Source organism: Phragmites australis, chromosome 4, assembly GCF_958298935.1.
Source record: "Phragmites australis chromosome 4, lpPhrAust1.1, whole genome shotgun sequence".
Classification (NCBI taxonomy): Eukaryota; Viridiplantae; Streptophyta; class Magnoliopsida; order Poales; family Poaceae; genus Phragmites; species Phragmites australis.
The window spans coordinates 43,137,291-43,160,362 of NC_084924.1; the positions used below are offsets into that span (position 1 = coordinate 43,137,291).

Here is a 23,072-nt window from a genome sequence, read left to right on the forward strand (position 1 = left end):
ATCTTTTTTTAGGCGGGATGAAATAGTCATACATATTTCCTCATCACTCTCTAAAGGTTTCAGGAATCCTAATTCGGGGTGAAGCGGCTCTCGGAGCCGCTAGGACTTGGAGTTTCGGAGGGTGGAGGGGAGAGGCTGGAAGAGCAGCCTTCTCTCGCACGCCGCCACGCGTCTCCTCTAATGGTGCTCGCCCTTCTCCCCACCCCGACTGCCATATGGGTCCCATAAGCAGACAGACAGAAAGGCTCAGCTGCGTCGTCACTCGTCACGCTCCCGGGCCGGCCACTCCCGACCCCAATCCACAAGGAGCGCAGCAACCCATGGCTTCCTTGCCTCTGTGCCGCTCGCCTTCCTCCCTCCTCCCCTCATGGCCTCACCGGCCAATCTCCGCCTCCTTCCACCCGAAGAACCCCTCCTCCTCAGCCGCCGCTCACGTCTCCGTCCAGGACCCGCCTCCCTCGGACCCGGCGCCTCCCTCGGACCCCAACAAATCCAGCAGCAACACGAGGTACCTCTGGGTTAACCCCAACAGCCAGCGCACCGCCGGCCTCGCCCGCGCGCGCGCCGGATCCAGCCGTCGCGCGCGCCTCGCCTCCGCCGCCGCGGCGCTCGGCGCGTGCGAGCCCGCCGAGGCGGCCGTGGCGAACGTGCTTGAAGCCGCCTTCCCCGAGCGTCCCTCCGAGCAGGACGCCGTCATCGTGCTCAACACGGCCGCAGCTAGGCCGGACACCGCCTTGCTCGCGCTCCGCTGGTTCCTGGGAAACGCCGAGGTCCGGAAGAAGGTCATCCTCTACAACGTGGTACTCAAGCTGCTCCGCAAGAAGCGGCGCTGGAGCGACACAGAGGTGCTCTGGGGCGAGATGCTACAGGACGGTGTGCAGCCGGATAACACCACATTCTCAACCGTCATCAGCAGCGCTCGCGCCTGCGGCCTGCCTAGCAAGGCCGTGGAGTGGTTCGAGAAGATGCCGGAGTTCGGGTGCTCACCGGACATGCTCACGTACTCGACGGTGATCGACGCGTACGGCCGCGCCGGGAACGCCGAGGCGGCCCTAAGCTTGTACGATCGCGCTCGCGCCGAGAAATGGCAGCTCGACCCCGTCATTTGCGCCACAGTGATCAAGGTGCACTCGACCACCGGTAACTTCGATGGCGCGCTCAACGTGTTCGAGGAAATGAAGGCGGCTGGCGTGAAGCCAAACCTGGTCGTGTACAACACCATGTTGGACGGCATGGGCCGCGCAATGCGGCCTTGGGTGGTGAAGACCATCCACAGGGAGATGGTTGACCAGCAGGTGCAGCCCAGCAGGGCGACGTACTGCTGTCTCCTGCACGCGTACACCAGGGCGCGCTACGGCGAGGACGCCATGGCCGTGTACCGGCTGATGAAGAACGAGGTGATGGACATCGACGTGCTGCTGTACAACATGCTCCTGTCCATGTGCGCCGACATTGGATACACCGATGAGGCCGAGGAGGTCTTCCGGGACATGAAGGCGTCCATGGATGCCCGGTCTAAGCCTGACAGCTGGAGCTACTCATCAATGGTGACGCTGTATTCTTCCACTGCCAACGTCCTGGGTGCAGAGGGCATACTGAACGAGATGGTAGAGGCTGGCTTCAAGCCGAACATCTTCGTCCTCACCTCGCTTATTCGGTGCTACGGTAAGGTGGGGCGCACCGACGACGTGGTCAAGTCATTTGGCCTGCTCGAGGAGCTCGGTATCAGCCCCGACGACCGGTTCTGCGGCTGCCTTCTCAGCGTGGCGGCGAATACGCAGGCGGACGACCTGGGCAAGGTGATCAACTGCATCGAGAGAAGCAATGTCCAGCTTGGCGCCGTAGTTAAGCTTCTGGTGGACAGGAGCGCCTCCTCTGAATCTTTCAGGGAAGCGGCTAGCGACCTGCTGAGCAGCGCCCGCGGCGTGGTGAAGATGCCTTACTGCAACTGCCTGATGGACCTGTGCGTGAACCTGAACCAGATGGAGAAGGCCTGCGCGCTCCTCGATGCCGCGCAGCAGCTCGGCATCTACGCCAGCATCCAGACCAGGACGCAGACGCAGTGGTCGTTGCACCTCAGGGGCCTCTCCGTCGGCGCGGCACTGACCACGCTGCACGTCTGGATGAACGACCTGTACACAGCGCTGCAGAGCAGCGGCGAGGAGCTGCCGCCGTTGCTGGGGATCCATACGGGGCAGGGAAAGAACACGTACTCGGACAGAGGGCTGGCTGCCACGTTCGAGGCGCATCTGAAGGAGCTCGACGCGCCGTTCCACGAGGCACCCGACAAGGCCGGATGGTTTTTGACGACGAGCGTTGCTGCCAAGCACTGGCTGGAGGCGAAGAAGTCGTCAGAATTGGTTGCTGTGTAAACTGGCTAATTTAGGGCGTACATAGGATTATTTTCTGTGTAATCTGCAGGTGTTTTCTCAGATACCCTCCTCGGCAGATTTCTGCAGGTAGATGCTCAATTGCTTCCTTCTACTTTCCAAAGATCCCTTTCTATTGCTTTCCAGATGCTCAGACCAATGAATACCAGTTCCAGTTCTTCATTCAGTTGAGAAAGTAGTCCTAACTCTTTTTTAACATCAGCATGATACATGCAACCGAGACCTACAATGTTTTCAGAATAATTGTTTGTCCATTAGACAATGGCAAGAAAATGGGGAAGCAAAACTTGACAACAGGCTGATATGGAAGGGGACAAATATGTTGGGCCGGAGCTATTGTCAGTTCAATCTAATGTCATCTAGCAACGCCAAGCTAGTACAAATGGAAAGCAAACGAATGTAAACAACAAGAGTGTAAGAGTGATGATAGCCAATGTGCGACACAAGAGTTCCGAATGGGGGAATAGTTCCTTGAAACCATTTTGAGAAGGAAAAGATGTATATATCGTAATTGTTTGCAGTATGGATGCTGCAATGAAACATTATTTAACTGATTTAAGTATTGATGCTGCAATGCAATGCCTCAATAGATATATCAAAATAACAAGAATCAAAAGATTGGCTATCCTAACCCCATCAAATGGCAATGCCTACTTTAACTACTAGTACTTCATATACATCAATGCTTCATCGTTCAGGGATGCCTTCAAGCAGGGTAACATAAAAATTCACGGTATTTTGGGCCAACTATCTGGAAGCCAGCAGTTCTCTTACTGTACGCATATTTTCATGCTGTCAGCTATTCAGTGCCACCTGCTGCTATCAAGGGCAGACATCACAGGGAGCATGACAAAATCACTGAAATTGAACATCCCCTGTGAAATTTGCTCATTTGTCGAGAAATTCCAAGCCAGTAGCTGTTGGTGTCAGTCCATGATCAGCCAAATACTGGTCATTGAAGAACTTGCTCAGATGCCTCATCCCACTGTCGCAGAGAATTGTCACAATTGTATGCCCTGGACCCAAATCTCGAGCAACTCTTACAGCCCCAACACAATTCATGGCGGAAGAACTCCCAACGAATAGTCCATCATTTCTCAGCAAGAACCTAAGATATGTTCCAAGTAAATTGAGGTCAGAATAATTGAATTATTTCCTGGATTATTGCATCCATTTCTGCAAGACATGAAATACTAAACTGTCCTGTAACTATGGCATGTGACTTCCATTCGGTGCTCCAAATATTTTGACGTGAGATGTGCATAACACTGATCATTGCTTCTAAAACATGCTTGACCCAACAGTTGATTAAGCCTTCCATTGAACTCGGGAGAGTCCCGCATAAAGACATGACAAAAGTTGAAAACTAATATTAAGAGGAACTCCAGTTTCCGGGAAGCAGTACAAGATCAATACTATGTTGTGATAAGATAAAGCAGAATGAAACATGTGAATAGCAATCTGAATGTGAAATGCCATATAGGAAGAAAAAAAACATGGTCTAGTCTAATATTTTAGCAAATTATAGTAAACAAACAAATATTGCAATGCTGAGCTAACTTTTGTGTGCTCATTACTATTAAAAATCATAACTGCTAAACATCAACAAGAGCTTCAACTCTGTGAGTGTGTACCTTGACATCTCAACAGCTTCCCTATCTGTTCCTTGATAAGCTCCATCCAGTTTCGCCATCATGAAATTTCTAGTCAACCTGTTGATTCCGATTCCTTCAGTAATAGTATCGAAAGGGTTCTTCAGCCTTTTTCCCTCAGCCTCCTCTTTTGTGTACATCACCCCTCTAGTAACCTTATTGAACAGACCAGATCCAGGTGGGTCCATTAAAAAGCATCTGACATTTCTGTTCTTTTCCTAAATAGGAAGTATCATAGGCATAAAAAATGTTTATCTGAGAAGAAAATATATGGAATAAATAAATTAATAAGCATGCAAACCTTAAGATACCGTGAGACTCCAGCAATTGTACCACCAGTACCAGCAGCAGCAACGAAGGCATGCAGGGCCCCTTTAGTCTGTTCCCATATCTCAGGACCAGTCCATTCATAATGTGCTCGATAGTTTGCCATATTCTCAAACTGGTCAGCAAAGAAACCTCCCTTTGAATCAGAATTTGGATCACATTTCCCACTGAGTGGCATTTCAGTATTTACATGTGCTCGACCATTAGACTGGGTCTTATTTGACTCTCTCTGCATAGCTGCTAACTTCTCATCCGTCATTTCAGAATTGGCATGTGTTAAACCATTGGGTTGTGTCTCGTTTGATTCTCTCTGTGCTGCTGCTAATTTGTTTGCTTCTAAAGCTCTTCTTCTGGCAATATTGACAAAATGATCGCTGTGAGTGATCGAAACAGGGCACACTTGTTCAACAGTAGCTCCTAGCGCCTGTATTATTTGAGACTGGAAAACAATAGTTTAAGTAAATTACATAAATAAGAGCAAAGGAACAAACAGGGAACTTCTGACTGCTAAGCTGTATAACCTTATACGGTATTACAGCGAGTAGTTTGTGAGAGTCTTTAACAGAAATGCTCAAATGAAACATCTTGATCAGCACTTCAGCTGCTGGGGTAATCCCTTATTTGCCATTGCAAAATTTTGCAATCCCAAAATGTGTCACTGACATGTGGGCCATGGACCCACATGTCATTGACACATTCTACAGAATTGCAATGGTATAGGAGGAATTTACCCCATACAATGGTAACTCAAGTAGCAATTCCATATGCTAGAAGATAGAAGGTTGTAAGCAAAACGAAAATATCATGGAAAGCATAAAACTTCCCTACCTTCTCAATGGCAGCATCATCAGGAATAACAACATGAGATCTACAGCCATATGCAGGAGCAACAGTAGCCAAGCTAATGGCTGTGCTTCCAGCACTCCCCTCTGTTACCGTACCACCGCACACCAGATCTCCAGATTCTAGAGCCTGGAATTGACAACATTTCCAGCGTCATTGAAGTTAAAGGATAAGAGTATAATATAGTATACCAATGTCATATATCAGAGCAGTGAGTTACCAATATAGCAAGGATTCCATGACTCATCAATTAAACCAGTAAAATAGAAAGAAAAAAATGTGCTTAGTGGAACATTTTCAATTTGGCATATGAGGTTAAAATTTGAAGTGCGATTCTTGCTCCAGAATCTAAAAGGGGCAACTCAATCTACCGACAAATATCTACATGCTCAAAGTACCAATAGTGCAACTTCTCACCATGAACTCTGCATTGCAGTTCTTCGCTCCTACTAAACCATTTCAACATAAACAGAATTGCGGAAATTACCTCCTCGATGATCTTAACCGCCACGCGGTCCTTCACGCTCCCTCCCGGGTTCAGGAACTCGGCCTTTCCCAGAATCTACAACACAAAGAACAATCACAACTCACCGCCTCCAAGATTTGCTCAGAGGAGCAAAGCGGAGCAACATAAGTAAACATTTACCACCCACCTCGCACCCCGTGGCGTCGGAGAGGCTGTTGATGCGGATGAGGGGCGTGTTGCCGATGGCCTCCACGAGACCCCTCCGTCGAGCCCGCCGGCCGCTCGCGCGGAACGGCCAAGACGGACGCATCCACAAGAGCTTGGGGCTGCTCTTGCAAAGGAGGAGGTAGCAGGCGATCAAGGATACAGCGGCGGCCGCGGCGGCTGCTCCTGCCGCCGTCGCAGCCGCCATGGCGAGCGAGAGAGTCGGAGAGAGGAGCGACGGAGCGAATTGTGGTTTGGGCTGGGCCTGTTGAGGACGAATGGACTCGGTTCGCATTCACGCAAGGGAGCATGTGGGATGATACACTTGTCAGGCTTAGGCCATGAGCGAGGAGGATTGTGAATAGTAACATAAAAGTATAAGTATTGTACAATAATTTTATATAAAATCTGTTTTTAATTAGATTTATTAAAAATGATCTTATATTTATCTAAAAAAATTCAATTTTTTTGTATGTGCTTTATATTTGTATGTGTTTCATAATTTATGTGCAACATATTTTAATTAAACTCACTCAAAAAGTTTGTGTAGAAATTAAACTAAAATTCTCTAAAAAGACTATTTTTATAACTTCTAACAATTGTTAGGATCTCCAATAAAATCTTAAAAATATTTAAAAAATTCACTAATATTTTCTTATATGATGAACTAATTCTAAAATTATTTTTAGTCTTAGATTATATGGTGAAAAAGTGGATTCCTTTGTAATGCTTCATTTATATACTTACAAAGTAACTCACTTTTAGTGCTAGAAATAATTTTAGAAATTATTTCATCATATAAGAAGAATATTAGTGAATTTTCCCATATTTTTGAGATTTTATTTGAGACCCTAACAATTATTAGGAGTTATAAAAGTAGCTTTTTTAGAGAATTTTAGTTTAAATTCTAGACATATTTTTTTTGGTGAATCTAATTAAAATGGGTTGCACATGAATTATGGAACACATACAAAAAGATCTAGGATTTTTTAAGAAACATAAGACAATTTTTGGGTGAATCTAATTAAAATCAAGTTTTATGTTAAATTAGTGCACAATACTTGTAGTTTTATGCTGCTAGTTATAATATTTATAATTTTGTGTGATAAATAACACAATACTTGTAATTTTGTGTTACAAATGGCACAATACTTGTAGTTTTATGCAATTCACTCTTAATTTTATGATAATGAAAACCAAAAGGGGTAATAGTTGAATGATAATCTATGATATCGTCTCAATAACAAATTTTAGTTCTTACTTTATTAGTGTTAATTTTTAATATATCTGATTACATGTCATTTAGTAACAGATGGAACTCAAAAGGGACAATGGATGGAAATAACAAATGACAGGCTGAGAGCAGCAAATGGAAAAACAGCGACAGTCCTTTACAAATTGATTGACAGCCGTGGTGACAAACACCCTTCACTTCTTTTTGTATCGCTTCCGTTGCATCAGCAACAACATTTATTTGGGCAAAATAGTCATTTCCTCAAAACCCCACAAATTGATTTCTTTCTTTTCAGCAGGCACAAATTACATTTGTAAAGTTCACGGTATAATTTATATGTACAGGAGAGAACAAAGAAACAAGACAACATAAGACACCGCTGCTGGTTTTGTTGTACAAACAATCTCCCAAACTGAATAAATTGAAACATGATCTTCAAAATAAGTCACATGTTGCACCTGTAAGATACAAAGAAATCAACAATGTTAGATCAAGTCTAGGGTGTAGTAAGCTTTTTATGCAAAATGTTTGGAACAATTATTTAGCTTCCAAGATACCTATAAACGAGTACTGGTGAATAAATTATTCAAGAAGTACCAAGCATCTAATGGTAAATTGAGAATGCTTACATGTACATGATAATTGTATTTGCCCTTCTATTAGGTACCCTCATGCAAAAGGGAATCCTCAATACCTCAACGTTCCCTGTTGTCCCAAGTACTACTTCAAGCATCGGAGGTATATGCATTTCCATCATCCTCCATGGCTTCTTGATGTTCACCACACTGAACTCCACATTCGCCATTTGCATCTATAACAGTGTGTGATATTGTGTCATCACGTCCTTGTAAACGTGAAGCATTCAGATGTGCGTTGGAATTCGGATTTTGTTCTTTGTTCTCCTTCCCAGCATCAGAGGTCATTTTGCTTCTCGGCGCCCATAGATGATTTTTCACTGGGCGCTCCCCTTTACCGATAACAGTTCTTGCTCTTGGACTCTCCGATCGCTTAACACTCCTAGTCTTCTCTGCAGGTTCGGTATCTGAATTAGGCTGCTTCAACACTTTCCCTGCCATTGATGCCCTGGGTTGAGATATTGGCCTTCTCCTGTCAATGGCTTCAGATGATGGTGGTTGATGTGACACTCTGGCTGTGCTGGGTTGTCTTTGTTGAGATGTTGATCTTTTGGGGGTAGCTCGTTTGTTAATTTCCTTTGCAGATGAGTTGGATGTTTCATTTCTCATGTCATCTTCTAGTGACTTCAGTCTCCTTTTGAGTTTGTCCTAGGAAACAAGCCAAAATTAAAGAGATTTCTTGAAGAATTGAACGATGTAAATTGCTTCAAATAATTATTTAATATTGCTTACATTAATCTGGGCTTCAATCTTTGCAGATTTCTCGGCTATTGTTATCTTGTCACGCAGTCGCTGTATCTCTCCCTGCATGATTTTAAATGGTTAATTCTCCATGTACAAAATTGTAACACAACTTATTTATGTCAGGCCATCCTTTCAAATACGACACAACATAGGGTACCTGCAGAAGCCTTCGTTCTTCCAGCCATCTCTTGACAGGCATCAGCTTATCAGAGTCGTCTTTCCATTCATTCGCCGCTGTCGATGCAACACGATTGACATAAACCTTGGCTCGAGCTAGCTCCCTCTCAAGAGTCTTCTTTTCCTCCTGCAAGTTTTAATATGTTATAAACAACCAAGGAACTGATGGAATCCAAGTATCCAACATCTGAATTACTTGCGCACTAGCACCCGCACTTACATTCAACTTGGCAGCCTGATTCTGAAAGAAGTGTACTGCATTAGCAACCTCGCCAGTAGCAAGAATGGACTCCTCAAGCTCATTGATGGTATGTGAGAGCTTCTCGATCTCCAACACCTGTTGTCTGTTATTCTTCTCTAATAATTTGTTCTCTTCCTACAAATGTAGTACAGGAAAGAAGCATTAGTTCCACAAGATCCCACCAACACACAATAAGATTTGACTGGTGTGCAATTAAACAATGATGTCATGTACTTAGGTCCTGTTTGTTTCAGCTGTAGATTGTGAAAAACAGTTTATAAAAGCTGGATTGTTAAAAGCTGGATTGTGAAAAGTTGGATTGTGAAAAGCTTTTAGACTGTAGATTCTAAAAAAATTTAATGGACAGTTTAGTAAAATGGACTTTCACAATCTATCAAAAGCTGAGGAAAACCAGCTTCTCAGATTCTCACAATCCAACCAGCAGATTTTAAAAAGCTATAACCAAAAGCTGTCTGTTTGTTTCAGCTTCGGATTATAAAAGCTGAAAGCTAAAATCCGAAGCTGAAACAAACAGAGCCTTACATGGTAGATCTCCATCTGCTTCTTCAGTTCAATGTTCTGGTTCTGAACATCTTCTACTATTAGTGCCCTCTCAAGCGCGCTACGCAAAATGTTCCCTGCTTCGACAAGCGCCGCCTCCTTCAACTTTAGATGTCGTTCTAGCGCCTTGTTGTCATCCTGGAGCACTGCAATCTTGTGACCGAAAGAGCAGCCATTGGTAAATAACTAAACATGCTATGGAAGTTCGTTAGTTGCATTGATGGTGAAACTATGCTGAATTTTAGACTACCTCATGCCTGTACTTTTTTATGTCCGACTCCAGGGGCGCTATGATGGCATCAAAGGGAATTGCTTCCTCATCTTTCTGAGACGAGTAGATCCTTCTGAGTGTTGCCTCCGCAGCGAACTGTGCAGATAATGCTTCTTTACGCTCATTGCTTAGTCTTTTCACATCCAGATTCTGTCATATCAAATAAACTTATTAAATCATTGAGCAATAGTGAAGCATATTTCAGTTCCTATGCAAAAGTATTCTCAAAGTAAAAAAGGTAGAAATACTAAAGTCAAATTGAAGGAACTAATAAACCTTCTGCTCAAGCTGTTTGTCCAAACTTCTCATCTTCTCGTCCTGTTTCCTCAGTTCCTTGCTCAGCTACAACAGTATGAAGTAATGTCAATACCGTAAGCTAGTGACTAGGCATGATTTGTCCGAAGTTACATTCACTTTGTAGTGGAAAATAGTTGAGTAAGCTAGTGACTTTAACTTGCAACGGACAATGCAAAACAACTCAAGCAAAGGGATGGTGAGTAGTTAAGTAGCTTGGTTTCAATAAAATAAAATAAAATAAGTCGAGTAGCTAGGTGTTTTATTAGTCCATGGTGAGTCCTAAGATTTTTTATGCATAGGTGGTGTAATTTGGTACTTCCCCTTCTGGAGTGCCCAACTCTCTTTTCATGAATCTGATGAGTTCCTCCGATCCGTTTCGGAAAAGGAAAAAAAAAAAACTCAAGCTGAAGGGAAGTAAACTCGTTGAGCAAATTACCTCAGCAATAGCCTTGTCTTTCAGAGCTTCCATCACCTTCAAGCCTTTTATTTCATTATATGCATGTCCTAGCTCTCTCTCCTTTTCTGCATCAACGTCCAACATTTAATCTCAGAAAGACAGGACAATATCCTTTTTATACTTCTAGAAAAACATTTCTCAGAAAATATATTCTTGGAAAAACTTATGGAGTACTACTGGACACTTTCCCTTGGAAAAACTTAAGGTTTACGAAATTTCTTTCTTAGTCTGTCCAAAGTGACTGAGAAGTGGAGTAATTTGATAAGAGTGAAGTGGTTGGTTGAGACAGATGACAGCAATAGATTTGAACAAGGAGCTTTGGTGCTTAAAAGTATTAAACAGTAAACTCAGACTGGATGGTTCTTTTCTTGCAATGCAATATCTTTTTAAAAAAAGATATTGGGTAAATCCACTATTATGAAAAAAGGTTAAAGCCAATGGCAGTTCAAAACTTCTAAACCGATTTGCCCTATGGATCAACCATGTAGCTCATAGGTAACAACACCATGGCCCTATACTGTCAACAGACACAAGTAACTGTCCTGAATGTTTGATGATAATTAAGCTAACAAAACTATAGTTCGGCATACATATAAGTGCAGATTAAGGACCCAATAAAACGTGTTCTGAACTTCTGATAGACATCCTACCAACTATGCATGCTATTTCTCCGTTCAATTCCTTGACATGCTACCAACCACGCATACACTAAAATTTCAAAGTTTTTGTCACACCTGTAACTTAGAATCTGAGCAAATCTCCCCACCAACCCACAAGAATGGGTTACTTGTACCACTCTTTGTGTTTACTTTTGTACGGTAGAAAAGGTTGTTTCATCTGATTAAAGCTGATTACTTAGAATCTAGAATTGCGATCATCTAAAGCGAGCATGATAAATTTTTTTGGATAAAATTGGTATCTCTAAAGTTAATATGTATGCTTTTCTGAACAGTTCTTACACGCTTTTTTTCCAGCATGCAGCATATTGGGTCACAACACCCCCAACTGCCAATAGCTATTTAATATGCATGAAACTGAAATGAACACGGCATATGAATTTTCCATTTTAATAACACACAGGTAGTATTCCCTAAATAGAATAAAACAAGGTGAATACATTCATATTGATCGACCAGGTGGCTTAATCGATCTTGCATAGCTAGGACAGAAGTTTCTGCTTATGTTGCCAAGGCAGTCACAAACTTGGGTAAAACGGTGAACTCGTTTAGCCTTTGCACACAGATGAAAACCTTCTTTCCAGATACCAACCTCACTGAAATTCTTGGTCACAAACTCACAACAGTACAAATGGAAATTGCCCCGAAAGTGAAGAACTCTAGAAACGTGCATGACTGCATGGCATATGTTCTAGCCTAGCAGGCCACCTCTCCTGGTCGCAAACTAGGACTTGAGTTTGATGCTCTGAAACTAGGAAGACGAAGCATGCAAATTCCTCAATTTGCCCATAGCCCCATACACATGTCATGCACACATAGTTGCATTGCGTGGGATAAACAATATACTACTCCATCCTAGCACGATTTGTAAACTGTCAGTACTGTGTAATGGTGCAAAGGGGCCATAGTAATCAGAATCACAGTAATATCAATGCGCCGAGTTTATCTATGATTCATGTTGTGCAGTGCGCCATCAATATGGAGTTTTAGGATTTTTTTTTTTTGAAAAATCAGCGTACAACTACGGGTGCAATGATCAGTCTCACACAGGATGATCCAATGCATATATACATGCTACGTACAGCGTTACCTCTGAGAAGATTCTCCAGTCTGTTGAGCTCGTCGACGACGGGGTCAGAATGGCCATGGCCATGGAACATCTCCTTGCCATGATCAACCTCTCCCAAACTACCCATCCCTTTCTCCCTCGCAATGCTATGGAAGACTCGGCCACAAGCTAGCTAGCTATAGCTCTAGCTGCTACAGCGGTAGCGGTTTCTGCTGTTCTCATCTACTAAGGAGAGGACGAAGCGATGCACACCCAAACGAGTGGGCTTGGTTGGGATTATATGGCGCTGCGGGTTTCTTCAGGTGCACCCCATCGTCGCCGCTCGGCTTACGCCATGAAATTGACTGCCGAAGGGAGTGCGGATGAAGAGAAGGCACACGGCCGGGCCGAGGTGACAAATGGAGCCGTGTCCCGAAGTCACAGGTGAAGCACAGAGCTGGCATGAGAGCGACACAGACTTCGGTGGCTTCCTCTTGGAATCGAGCTGCAAAAGAAACATTTGGTCCAAGCAAGCATAATCAGCAGATGAGCTGTTGAGAGGAGATATCTTTAATTACTATTTTACTTTATACTCTGGTTTGTATACTGATTTAAACATGCCATTTTCACTTTTCAGTATTCATTTTTTACTGTTAGATCTTCAGAAAAGAGGAGTATGTCGGTAACGTGTGGCATCACATAACTGGCTAGATATTTCCAAGGGTTGGGCTGTTAAAAACCGGAGATGACTAATCGAACGATGATCAATCTTCTCCGTGAACACAGCGTGACGAAACCAAGTCGTGTTAAATGCAACGTTGATTTGGCAATGGATACTGTTAGGAGTTAGCTAAGCAGACAATGGTCTCTTCTTAGGTACGATGCACTGCGCCTAATCAAAACCCAAAAGCAACCATGTATCTTACCCGTCACTGAGGACCCATAGATATATTGATGCACACTGAAGCGTGTAACGCCCCATTGCTGATGTTGACGAGCGAAGGAGCCTTCCCTTTGTCGTCCGCATCGCCACAGAATTACTCATTGGATAAACTCCAAGGTTCCAAATGGCAGAGAGACAGAGGAGAAGCATTGTGGGCATGAAGTCTTTTAAGGTAAGGACAGGAGACTTTGCTTCTCTTATAAATGAAAATGGCACTTTCAGGACACTAAAAAACTCCTAGCAAAAGGTCGAGCCAAAGTGGCAACCTACCCTTTTTGTGTGATATGCTGTTAAGCTAACCCGTCAGTTAGCAGTTCATATCACTGCTACATAAATGATTTTTCCAAGGAGGCAGATTATAGTCGGATTTTTGGAACTGATGGTAATAAAACTACTACATTTGGTTCCGTAGCTCAGACCAACTGAAACTAATCGTCTAGCCAAAAACTGACTGTAATAATAGTTTATTATAGTCGGTTTATAGTCAGAATCGACTGTAATTATTACAGCCGGTGTAATGTATTTTAGTCGGTTTATGTTACAAAGTGATTGCAATAATTGGACTAATGCAGTCAACTCCGAGCAAGAACTTATTGAAATATGTTGCAGTTGATTCATACATTGAACTGACTGTAGTTAGGGCATTAGTGTAGTTGGTTTCTTACACCAATTGACTGCACTACATCTACATCAATCATCCACTCGAGCAGGTTAACTGAGATGGATGTCTATTTTAATCGACCTCACCATTTTTACATTTTTTTGTTAATGAATTTAGTTAAATAACATTAATTTTTGTTATACTGATTGTAGATGGATCAAAGATGGATACATGATGTCCCCAGACACGGATAAGAATACATCAATGGCGTGAAAGAATTTAGTTAAATAACATCAAGAGTGTTTGTAACAGGTTTAAATGGTTTTCATATTATTTTTTTTCAATATGCAAAGGTTTGTTCTATCTTTGACTCTCTCTTTTATGCCTTGTCATGTAGGTGATTAGATACGAAGGTCACATGTTCAAAAGGTAATTTTTGTTTGAATATTTGCTTATGATTTTGCTTCTATGCTAGTTGGTTCAGGTTGTTGCAAATTAAGATTAAGATACTTGGTTCATATATATTGTTCTTCTATTTGTACCTGTTAACTTGCACGTTCAAATGACCATCAATTAACAATGATATTTCGTTTAGATTACATAAGAAATTCATATATGACCTTACTCTATGCTCATTTTGGAGGTTCTTATCGAATGATTTGTTTATCTGGATCCACTGCATTGATATTCATGTGACATTTGGTTGTTCTCCAGATGTGGCTAATTTCATACATGTACTTTTAGCACCCTATATTTTCATTTTGTCTCTACATTTTTGCCTTGATATTTGGCTCAGCTTAAGCTTATTGCATCTTTTGTTTCTTTCTTTCCTTATTCCTATTTAAATATCTGATTCTTCTATGGATCTTTATCTTTCATTCCTATTGTGATCAGTACATATAAGTTCTTTTTGGACCAAAAATACTGATATTAACCGATTGGTACATTTATTGTGATCAGGTCTCTTATTCTCTCATGTCAGTCATGCTTAGTATTCTGTTGTTTCTACCATTAAGTATATTAGAGAGAGATATGTAGCCATTTTACATGTCTAGAATGTACTTCTGCTATATGAATATGCTAGTTTATCAGTACGTGTTCATGATTTATCTAAGGATTAAATTAGACCTAAAAGTGTAGAAGTTGGTTAAACCGATCTCCACTCTCGGTCTAATCGACTGCACTTAGGGAGTGGTCAATTTGACCGAGGGTGGTGGCCGGTTTAACCGACTACTCAAAATATTGCAATCGGTTATGGTAACAAACCAACTGTAATTTGGAAAGTGCTACAGTCAGTTGTAGTCAATACCCGACTATAATATTCTTTGTATTGCAGTCAGTTTTTCATATGAAACCTAAAATCGATTGTACTATATTGAGTATTGTTGGCAAAAAAGAAGATGTCTTCCACGAACAGAGTGCGGCGTGAGTCTTTTCTAGAGAGGAGACTGAAGCTTGGAGAAAAAATAGAGAGGAGGGAGAACAAAAAACGTGTTGATGGTAAAAAAGATTGGGTCTCCTGGTCTGGTGGCTAAGAGTCTGTATTTATAGTGCCTTTAGGGTGTAAATATACAGGTATATCCTTACAGAGATAATGATACAAACTATCACTACATCGTGAGGATCTAAGGCCAACCGAATCGCACAGTCTGGGTCTAGGTAGAATACTCTTAACCTACTCAGAAGATATTATCTACTATGGCAAATACATTAGTGCAAGTAGCCTTAGGGACACGATACCCAACCGGTTAGTAATTGCAGTGTCACACTGTCCTAGGTGTCAGAGTGACCTTTACTTGCATTGGGATGTCAGGGTGATCACCACTTGCACCGGCATTAACTGTAGGTAACTTCGTGTTAGGTCAATTTTCTTTGGTGTTCTTCTTTTGCTGATATTCTCTCCAAAAGCCAGCTTCTTCTCCTGTCTCGAGAGGTGGTGGCTTGATGGGTTCACGACCTCCGGAAGCCTTAGCTTTTGTAGGGAGTCCAGAGCCCGAGAGCTCCAGAGAAGCTCTTGACGACGTCCCCTTAGTATTATCTGTGGGATGAGATATTTCTCTCAACAGTACCCCTCCATCTATTGGCCCTGAGGTGTGGAGGGGCGAGTAGATATAGAAGGAACTAGCTTCAGTCTAGCCTCATATTAAGGATATCCTAATATAACTTCTAGTCGTTAAAGAGCCTCTCGGTGATGACCGTAGGTGATGGTGACGAAGCCAAATGGAGATAGCATAACCCAAAGGAAACTGCATGATCCAGAGCCCAATGACGAGAGTCGGAGATATCGACTTGGTTTATTTGAAGCTCGGCGGGGATGATATAGTCTAGAGCCTAGCGGGGGTCGCCTGAGGTTGAGTCGATGTCGGAAGGCCATGGGGGTTTGCTGAGATATACGTGCACTGGAGCCTATGCTGAGGTCGGAGGCATAGTATACATTGGAGCCGAAGGCTGTCAGGGTTCGAACGGAGGCAATACACTCTAGAGCCCATGCTAAGGTCGGAGGCGTAGAGGTGTTGGAGCCGAAGGCCGTTGTAACATCCTGAGTTTTAGCATGTTAATTAATTACAAATTTTGCTTCAAATAAAAAAATTGTGATTAATTAAGCTAACTAAAATCAAGGAATTATGTATATGAATATATATATATATATATGTGTGTGTGTGTGTGTGTGTGTGTGTGTGTGTGTGTGTGTGTGTGTGTGTGTGTGTGTGTGTGTGTGTGTGTGTGTGTGTGTGTGTGTGTGTGTGTGTTAGTTTGGCTAAGTATTCCAAAATGCACTACGATAATTTCTAAACTTCTCCGTACATTAAAATGATTAATGTGAATTGGTTTATTGTTTTTATAGTTCTTTGTGTGTTCTTAGATTCTATTCGGCTCAAATGCAATTCGAATCATTCAAAATATATTCAATTCAAATACAAATTGAATTATCCCAATCCAATCCAATTCAATTCATTCATTGAATCATCATACAATCCAAATTCAAATTTGAATCTCATAACTCAAATGCTTTTATTCAAATTGAATCTTCACACATCCAATTTACAATTCAAATACATCAATTCGATTATCACACAAATATCTCTCTCAAGATCTTTCACTCTTTCTCTCACATCTCTTCACTGATCTCTCTCTCACTCATCCCTGGTCTTTTGCTTGGGTAGCAAAAGTCTTCTCTCAGCTTACACCAGCCATCACTGTTCTCCCTCTCTCTTTGTTCATCTGCACCAGCTAAATTGTCCCATGGCTCTCCATGATCTTTCCACGAGCAGGCAACTTGTCCTTCTCCTCCTTCATAACTTCACATAAAAGCCATCAGGCCATATACATATACACAAGCACATGACACCAGCCCCTCACAAACAAGACAGCAGCACTCCCCTCTGCTCCACTCTCCTCTCCCAACACCGGGCAACCACAACCATACACATACAAGCATACACACATGCATACAACACACAGAGAACACACATGGCACAAGTAGCAGCAACACCAGTCCCGTCTATAGCTCCTCTCCGCTCTGGCCCTTCCCCGTGGAGCTGTTGCACACGCCATCGTTGCGCATTGCCATGCATGTTGTCGCCGCACTTCCACTGACCTCCAAGCGTCGCCATGCTGCTGCTAACCCGCACCACGTCACCACACTGTCACGTGCATGCTGCTACTGTGCCACCCCGGTGAGCCTCCCTCTTCTTCCTTCACCCTTCTCTAATCCTTCGCACATGCCGCTGTGCTGCACCTTCGTCCTCCTACCGCCATGGCCCAAATCCGAGTTGTGACCGTCGAGCTTCGAGCCTCGACCTGCCTTCCTCCTCTGCTAGGCTGAGTCGTCACTGTCTCACGCGCACCATTGTTCGGTCGTGCCGTCGCATCCACGTCCTCCGCCACGTCGTGCCGCCCGTGCATGCATCATTCCGCGTGAGCCGTCGCTGGCTAGCTCATGCTGCCACCCGTGTGCCCCTTCGCACTGACGTCGTGCATGTCGCTGCTCTCCACCACGCCATCGCCGCCTGACCATCTCTCCACCGCACTGCACCTTCGTCGCCCGGCCTCGAGCCGAGCCCCCACCGTTGTGCCATCCACGCCTCCTCCCGCGCTGTGACCACGCGCCACTAGCTCGCGCCGCACCGTGTCGTCGCTCGCCGTCCTACACACGCACGAAGAAACCCGCCACCAGTGAGCTAGCCATTATGACAAACAAGTTTATTTTGAAATGTATCAAAAATTTAGTTCACAATGATAATTGGGTATTCTTGATCCCTAAGGTGATTCTATAGACGATCAAAGGATATGAGCATCAAGATTAAGGATCTTCTAGTTCTAAGTGTCACAAGGAGATTAATGACACTTATAGTAGTAGAGGATCTATTTCTTAGTATTTTAATCGTACTATAAAGAGAGGCTAAGAGTAGTATCTTGATCTAGATGAGTCTAGACTTAGTTGGATGCATACTTGTGAAATTCTAGCACTAGGTAGCTCAAAGAAGCTCATGGATGAGTTGTCGAGAAGTTAGAACTCAAGAAACGTTGAATTGGATGAGTTCAACAAAAATTGCATACGTCAGATGGTCCGACGCTCAACAAATTGAACTCGCCAGAGTGTTTTTTCAGAAGAGGTGCTTCAAGTCAACACATTGGATGGTTCGGTGTTGAGGTTGGAATACGCTGGAATTTTTTATACAGAACCGAAGTTTTGTGTAGAAAAAGTGGTTATACACGTTGGATGGTCTAGCGTACACATGGTGGCTTCAGCGGAGTAATTTTTTCGAAGAGGGTTCCGCAGCCGGTTTGGCGTGTGTCGGAGGGTGAACTTCTAAAGTAGGGATCCGGAGGGACCCCCTTTGAGATTCGGTCGGGGGGATGATTCTAAATCTGTTTGTGGGTGAAGTAAATGGGCGTAAATGTGATGGCAGGTGGAATGGAATGATCGAATGCAGGATGCAGTAAATGCACTGGAGGGATTTTTAGACAGGTTCGGGCCGCACTGAGCGTAACACCCTACTCCTGTGTGTATGCTATAAATGCACTAAGAATGTCTCTCAGGGATATTGCTGGTTACAAGAATGTCTGTCTATCCTAGAGCTTCGGACTTCTTGTTCTTCGGTGGTCTCAACTTCTGTGCTTGTACTGGGGTGTTCTTCTGTCTTCGGTCTTCGTTCCCATCCGAGAGAGAGAGAGAGAGAGTCAGAGAGCTGGATTCCGCCCTCCTCGTTTCCATCGGCTCCTCTTAAATACTCGCCGGCGGTAGCATGCCCCGAAAGGGAGGGCACGAGTTCCAAGGCGCCATAAATGGAAAAGCAGCTATTATGGGCTGCTGCGCTAAGTGACGGCGGGGTTGAAAACACGCCCCCCGCCCGGTCTCGATTGTCATGATGACGTTGGCAATGGGCGCCACGGAGAGGGCCCACCGGGCAGCCACAGAGCAGCCCGGTGTGCCCGCCCGGTCTTGTTCGTCTGACACAGCAGGGCGGCATGCGGGGCGCCTTGGCCTCGCGATGCTATCCTGAGGCGCGCCGGATGACGCGGGATGGGACCCGTGCATTAAATGTCCCCACGCCCTCCTGCCAAAATGTGGCAGGGACTGACACCGAGCGTGGCTGGAGCAGTTGGAAGTGACAGGCCACACACCCTCTTAAATGCGGCATCAGGCCTTTCACGGGCCGACACCTCACCGCTGGACCTCTGTGGGGGCCACCGGTGAAGGACTTCTTAGGCCGTCGGGGAACCGAGTGCTCGGGGGGTCATTGTTCACATCCCCGAGCACTCTCTCCCGGATATGCCCTTTCTTGATCCTCGGGGAACCGAGTGCTCGAGGGCCATTGTTCACGGCCCCGAGCACTCTCTTCCGGAATTGACTGTTCAGATCCTCGGGGAACCAAGTGCTCGGGGGCCGCTGTTCGCAGCCCCGAGCACTCTCTCCCGGAACTTCCTTCCTTGGGTCCTCGGGTGCTCGGAGGCCACTGTTCGCAGCCCCGAGCACACCATTCCCGGTACTCAGCTTTTTTGGTCGTCGGGGAACTTGAGTGCTCGGGGACCACTGTTCATGACCCCGAGCACTCTCTTCCCGGCACTTGGTCTTCGCAGATAATCGGGGAACTCGGGTACTCGGGGACCACTGTTTATGGCCCCGAGCGCCCTCTCCCGGGACTTAGTCTTCTCGCGCTTCGGGGAGATCATCCCCGCGGGAGGTCGCCACGTGGCAACCTGCTGGTCTGGCCTCGGGACTCGGGGACCCCTGGTTCCTGTGTCACCTACAGCGTGGTTATGCACACCGGATGGTCCAACATGAGTATAGGAGGCTTCACCAGAGTGTTCTAAAGTAGTAATGGCTATTGACAACTGGCATCGGCTAGCTTTTAGAAACGATACACGTCGGATGGTCTGACGTATGTGAGCTGGTGCGCACCAGATAATCCGACATTCACAGAAAATGTGGGTGGTTGGGCAACGGTTGGATTTGGACCTATAGCCTATAAATGCCTCCTCACTTCGTCTCACTTGCACCTCTTGCAACCTAGATGAGCCCATACATTGTCTGGGTCATCAAGAAGCACGAGAGATCACTAGAGTGATTTACAAAGTTCCTAATTGAATATTAAGGACATCATTAATGCTTAGAGAGTAGCAAGTGTGCATCTAGCTGAATTTTGGACTTGATCTCGGTCAAGTAAAGCTATTGGCTTGTTACTCTTGGTGGTTGACAATACCTAATCGATCTTTATTAATAGGAGGTATTTTGGTGAGCTCTAAGAATTCTTGTGGGAGTCTTGAGAAGAAAAATATACTTGGTTTGATATCCGTCAATCTAGAGATAGAGAAGTAGTAATCATGAGGGAGCATTTGAGTCTTGGTGACTCAACAGGGAGCGATATCCTAAGTGGATCCTCCAACGAAGACTAGAGGGGAGTGCTAACTCCTCGATATCCTGGAAAAAAGTTGGTGTCTTCTTGTCTATCTCTTTACTTTCCTGCACTTAATTTGAGCATTTACATTCTTGCAAACTTTCAATTATGCATTTACTTTGTATTTCTAGTTTGCTGATTAGTTACTTATTCATGCAGTTGTATTTCTTTCCATCTATGCTAAGGTTGCTTACTTTTCTAGAATTCGGTATAAACAGTTTTAATTAGAGCCCAATTCTCCTCCCTCTTGAGCCTTTCGATCCTTCCAACGGGATTTAAGAACAGGCGACCGACGCTATAGAAAAGGAAGGGGATTCGGGAGGTTAGGGGTGACTCTGACATGCGAGTCCGGTTCGAGAGAGAGAGGGGAGGGGAAAATTAGGCTGTCACAGTCAGTTCATATGAAAAACTGTATGAAATACAAAGAATATTACTGTTGGTTTCGTTAACTAATCGATTGTAATATTTTGTATAATACAGTCAGTTAATATGAAAAATCGACTGCAATACGGAGAATGTTACAATCGGCTTCATTAACTAGCTGATTGAAATACACAATATAGTATAACTAGTTCATATGAAAAACCAACTGCAATATAGAGAAATTTACAGTAGGTTTGTGAGTGGAACTGACTATAGTACTTTGGTTAGTTCAGTCAGTTCTTATAACTAACTGCAATAGTTGATGATTTTTGCAAACCCCTTTTGTAGTCGGTTCGAAACCCGACCGTAAAAACAGTTACAAACCCGTTGTGAAAATGATTTCTATAGTAATGTGTATATTTTTCTCTTGAAGAAGGTTCGTGCGCATATTTTGTAGTTAAAAAACTTTTTCCAAGATAAAGTTAGTAACTAGCTTACTCATAAATCAAAATAGTTAGGAAATTATAGGTGAAATCTGGGCAAATCAATCTATGGTCTCTGCCCTTCTCTAGTCTATACTAAGTCTTTGAGCTAACCCAGCAGTTCGTAGCTCATGTGCATATTTTGTAGGTAAAAACTTTTTCCAAGATAAAGTTAGTAACTAGCTTACTCATAAATCAAAATAGTTAGGAAATTATAGGTGAAATCTGGGCAAATCAATCTATGGTCTCTGCCCTTCTCTAGTCTATACTAAGTCTTTGAGCTAACCCAGCAGTTCGTAGCTCATGTGCATATTTTGTAGGTAAAATCTTTTCTAAAATAAAGGTAATAGTTATTTTACTCATAAATCAAACTATTGTGGAAGTTCTGGATAATGTCTGGGCAAATCAATCTATTTTGGGTCTTTGAAACTTATGGAACTCAGGATATGTTCTTGTGGTCTCTGCCTTCTCCAGCAACCTGTGTTAGTATGCGGTGGTAGGTAGCAAGCGATAGGAAGTTAGCAACGGAAGCCTCCTGAATAGCCTGATCAACGTAGATCATGTTGTAGGCATTGAATAGTTGTGAGCATGGTACTAACTGATTTAGCTGGTCAGATTGGGACTACACAGTTAATGGCATCCTTTCTTTCTTCTTCTTTTTTGCTTCTTCTTCATGAGATATTCCTGGCACTAGCCCAAAAGTATTCTTCCTCTGTAAGTTTAACTACTACAGAACAACTCTACTTTTTTTTTGCAAGGAAAAGGGAAAGAAGCTTGTTCCACTGTTACCTTCTTACTTGTAGCTAAAAAGTGGCACTAGGCTTGCGGTGCTAACTCCTACAAGGACTCCTTTAGCTCTCCAGTAGGTGTACCGTAAAGGCATAACAAATAAAACAAAGATGCTGATTATTCAGTTAACTAAAATTGGTTAGTTCACTTCACCCCCAAATAGAGCTGATAGAATTATCCATGAATACTTGCATTATTACCATCAATTGAGTTAATGATGATGCATGAATTGGTTGTCGGCAACTTATGGAGGTCAGGACTCATCAGGATATCAACAACGTCAGTGCTAGTTGTTAATAGTCAGATCGAGATTAATCCACTAATCATGCTTGTCTAGAGCCAATAATTTTGATCATGAACATGACATTTTTCTGAATTGCGACGTGGACCTAACCGTGTGATGTGTGATAATCTGAGTGACTCATTGGCTCATTGCATTTCCCTCTCATCCCATTGAGCCTATGGAAATTAGTTTTTATTGTAGTGATTAAAAAGTGATGACCCGCAAAAGGAAGAGGGTTAATTTGTAGGTCAAGCTGCAATAGTGCTCATGCTGTCCCTAATGTGGATCAGGGACACATGGACTCAGCTTTTAGCAATGTGACATGAACCAAACAACATGATGTACTAGTGTGTTAATTGCTTTATACCTTCCTTTTCCATCCATTGTGCCATATACTTTATATCTTGAGTACCCCATGATTATAAAGTAATGTACTTGACAGTGGCGTTAATTTGTAGGTTAAGCTACAGCAATGTGGTTCTCAA

The 23,072-nt window shown here is 43.6% G+C and overlaps 3 protein-coding genes across 3 annotated transcripts; 1 reads left to right on the forward strand and 2 right to left on the reverse strand.

Annotated features, from left to right (window-relative positions):
* The first annotated feature begins 214 nt into the window (after positions 1-214).
* Positions 215-2,556, forward strand: LOC133916640 (pentatricopeptide repeat-containing protein ATP4, chloroplastic). The gene has a single exon (XM_062360403.1). It carries the CDS (start codon positions 216-218, stop codon positions 2,370-2,372), a length of 2,157 nt encoding a protein of 718 aa, XP_062216387.1. The 5' UTR covers position 215; the 3' UTR covers positions 2,373-2,556.
* Positions 2,557-2,839: 283 nt separating this feature from the next.
* On the reverse strand, positions 2,840-6,175 carry LOC133916641 (cysteine synthase 2). Its single transcript, XM_062360404.1, has 6 exons — positions 5,866-6,175; positions 5,700-5,774; positions 5,198-5,341; positions 4,344-4,808; positions 4,025-4,260; positions 2,840-3,498 (listed from the first exon to the last, which is right to left on the reverse strand). Exons 1-6 carry the CDS (start codon positions 6,088-6,090, stop codon positions 3,279-3,281), a joined length of 1,365 nt encoding a protein of 454 aa, XP_062216388.1. The 5' UTR covers positions 6,091-6,175; the 3' UTR covers positions 2,840-3,278.
* Positions 6,176-7,372: 1,197 nt separating this feature from the next.
* On the reverse strand, positions 7,373-12,598 carry LOC133916642 (microtubule-associated protein 70-4-like). Its single transcript, XM_062360405.1, has 10 exons — positions 12,267-12,598; positions 10,479-10,564; positions 10,022-10,087; positions 9,725-9,895; positions 9,457-9,627; positions 8,893-9,048; positions 8,653-8,799; positions 8,484-8,555; positions 7,746-8,399; positions 7,373-7,574 (listed from the first exon to the last, which is right to left on the reverse strand). The coding sequence occupies exons 1-9, from the start codon at positions 12,370-12,372 to the stop codon at positions 7,842-7,844; spliced, it is 1,533 nt and encodes a 510-aa protein (XP_062216389.1). The 5' UTR covers positions 12,373-12,598; the 3' UTR covers positions 7,373-7,574; positions 7,746-7,841.
* Positions 12,599-23,072: the final 10,474 nt, after the last annotated feature.

What these genes read in the sequence shown, in the direction of transcription:
- LOC133916640 (XM_062360403.1), top strand. Translation starts at nt 216, where the DNA reads ATGGGTCCCATAAGCAGACAGACAGAAAGGCTCAGCTGCGTCGTCACT.
- LOC133916641 (XM_062360404.1), bottom strand. Translation starts at nt 6,090, where the DNA reads ATGGCGGCTGCGACGGCGGCAGGAGCAGCCGCCGCGGCCGCCGCTGTA. An exon ending in ATGATGCTGCCATTGAGAAG is followed by an intron (nt 4,809 to 5,197) that starts GTAGGGAAGTTT and finishes ATTGTTTTCCAG; the next exon opens with TCTCAAATAATACAGGCGCT. An exon ending in GAGTCTCACGGTATCTTAAG is followed by an intron (nt 4,261 to 4,343) that starts GTTTGCATGCTT and finishes CTTCCTATTTAG; the next exon opens with GAAAAGAACAGAAATGTCAG.
- LOC133916642 (XM_062360405.1), bottom strand. Translation starts at nt 12,372, where the DNA reads ATGGGTAGTTTGGGAGAGGTTGATCATGGCAAGGAGATGTTCCATGGC. An exon ending in ACTGGAGAATCTTCTCAGAG is followed by an intron (nt 10,565 to 12,266) that starts GTAACGCTGTAC and finishes ACGTTGATGCAG; the next exon opens with AAAAGGAGAGAGAGCTAGGA. An exon ending in AGATTGAAGCCCAGATTAAT is followed by an intron (nt 8,400 to 8,483) that starts GTAAGCAATATT and finishes CTTGTTTCCTAG; the next exon opens with GACAAACTCAAAAGGAGACT.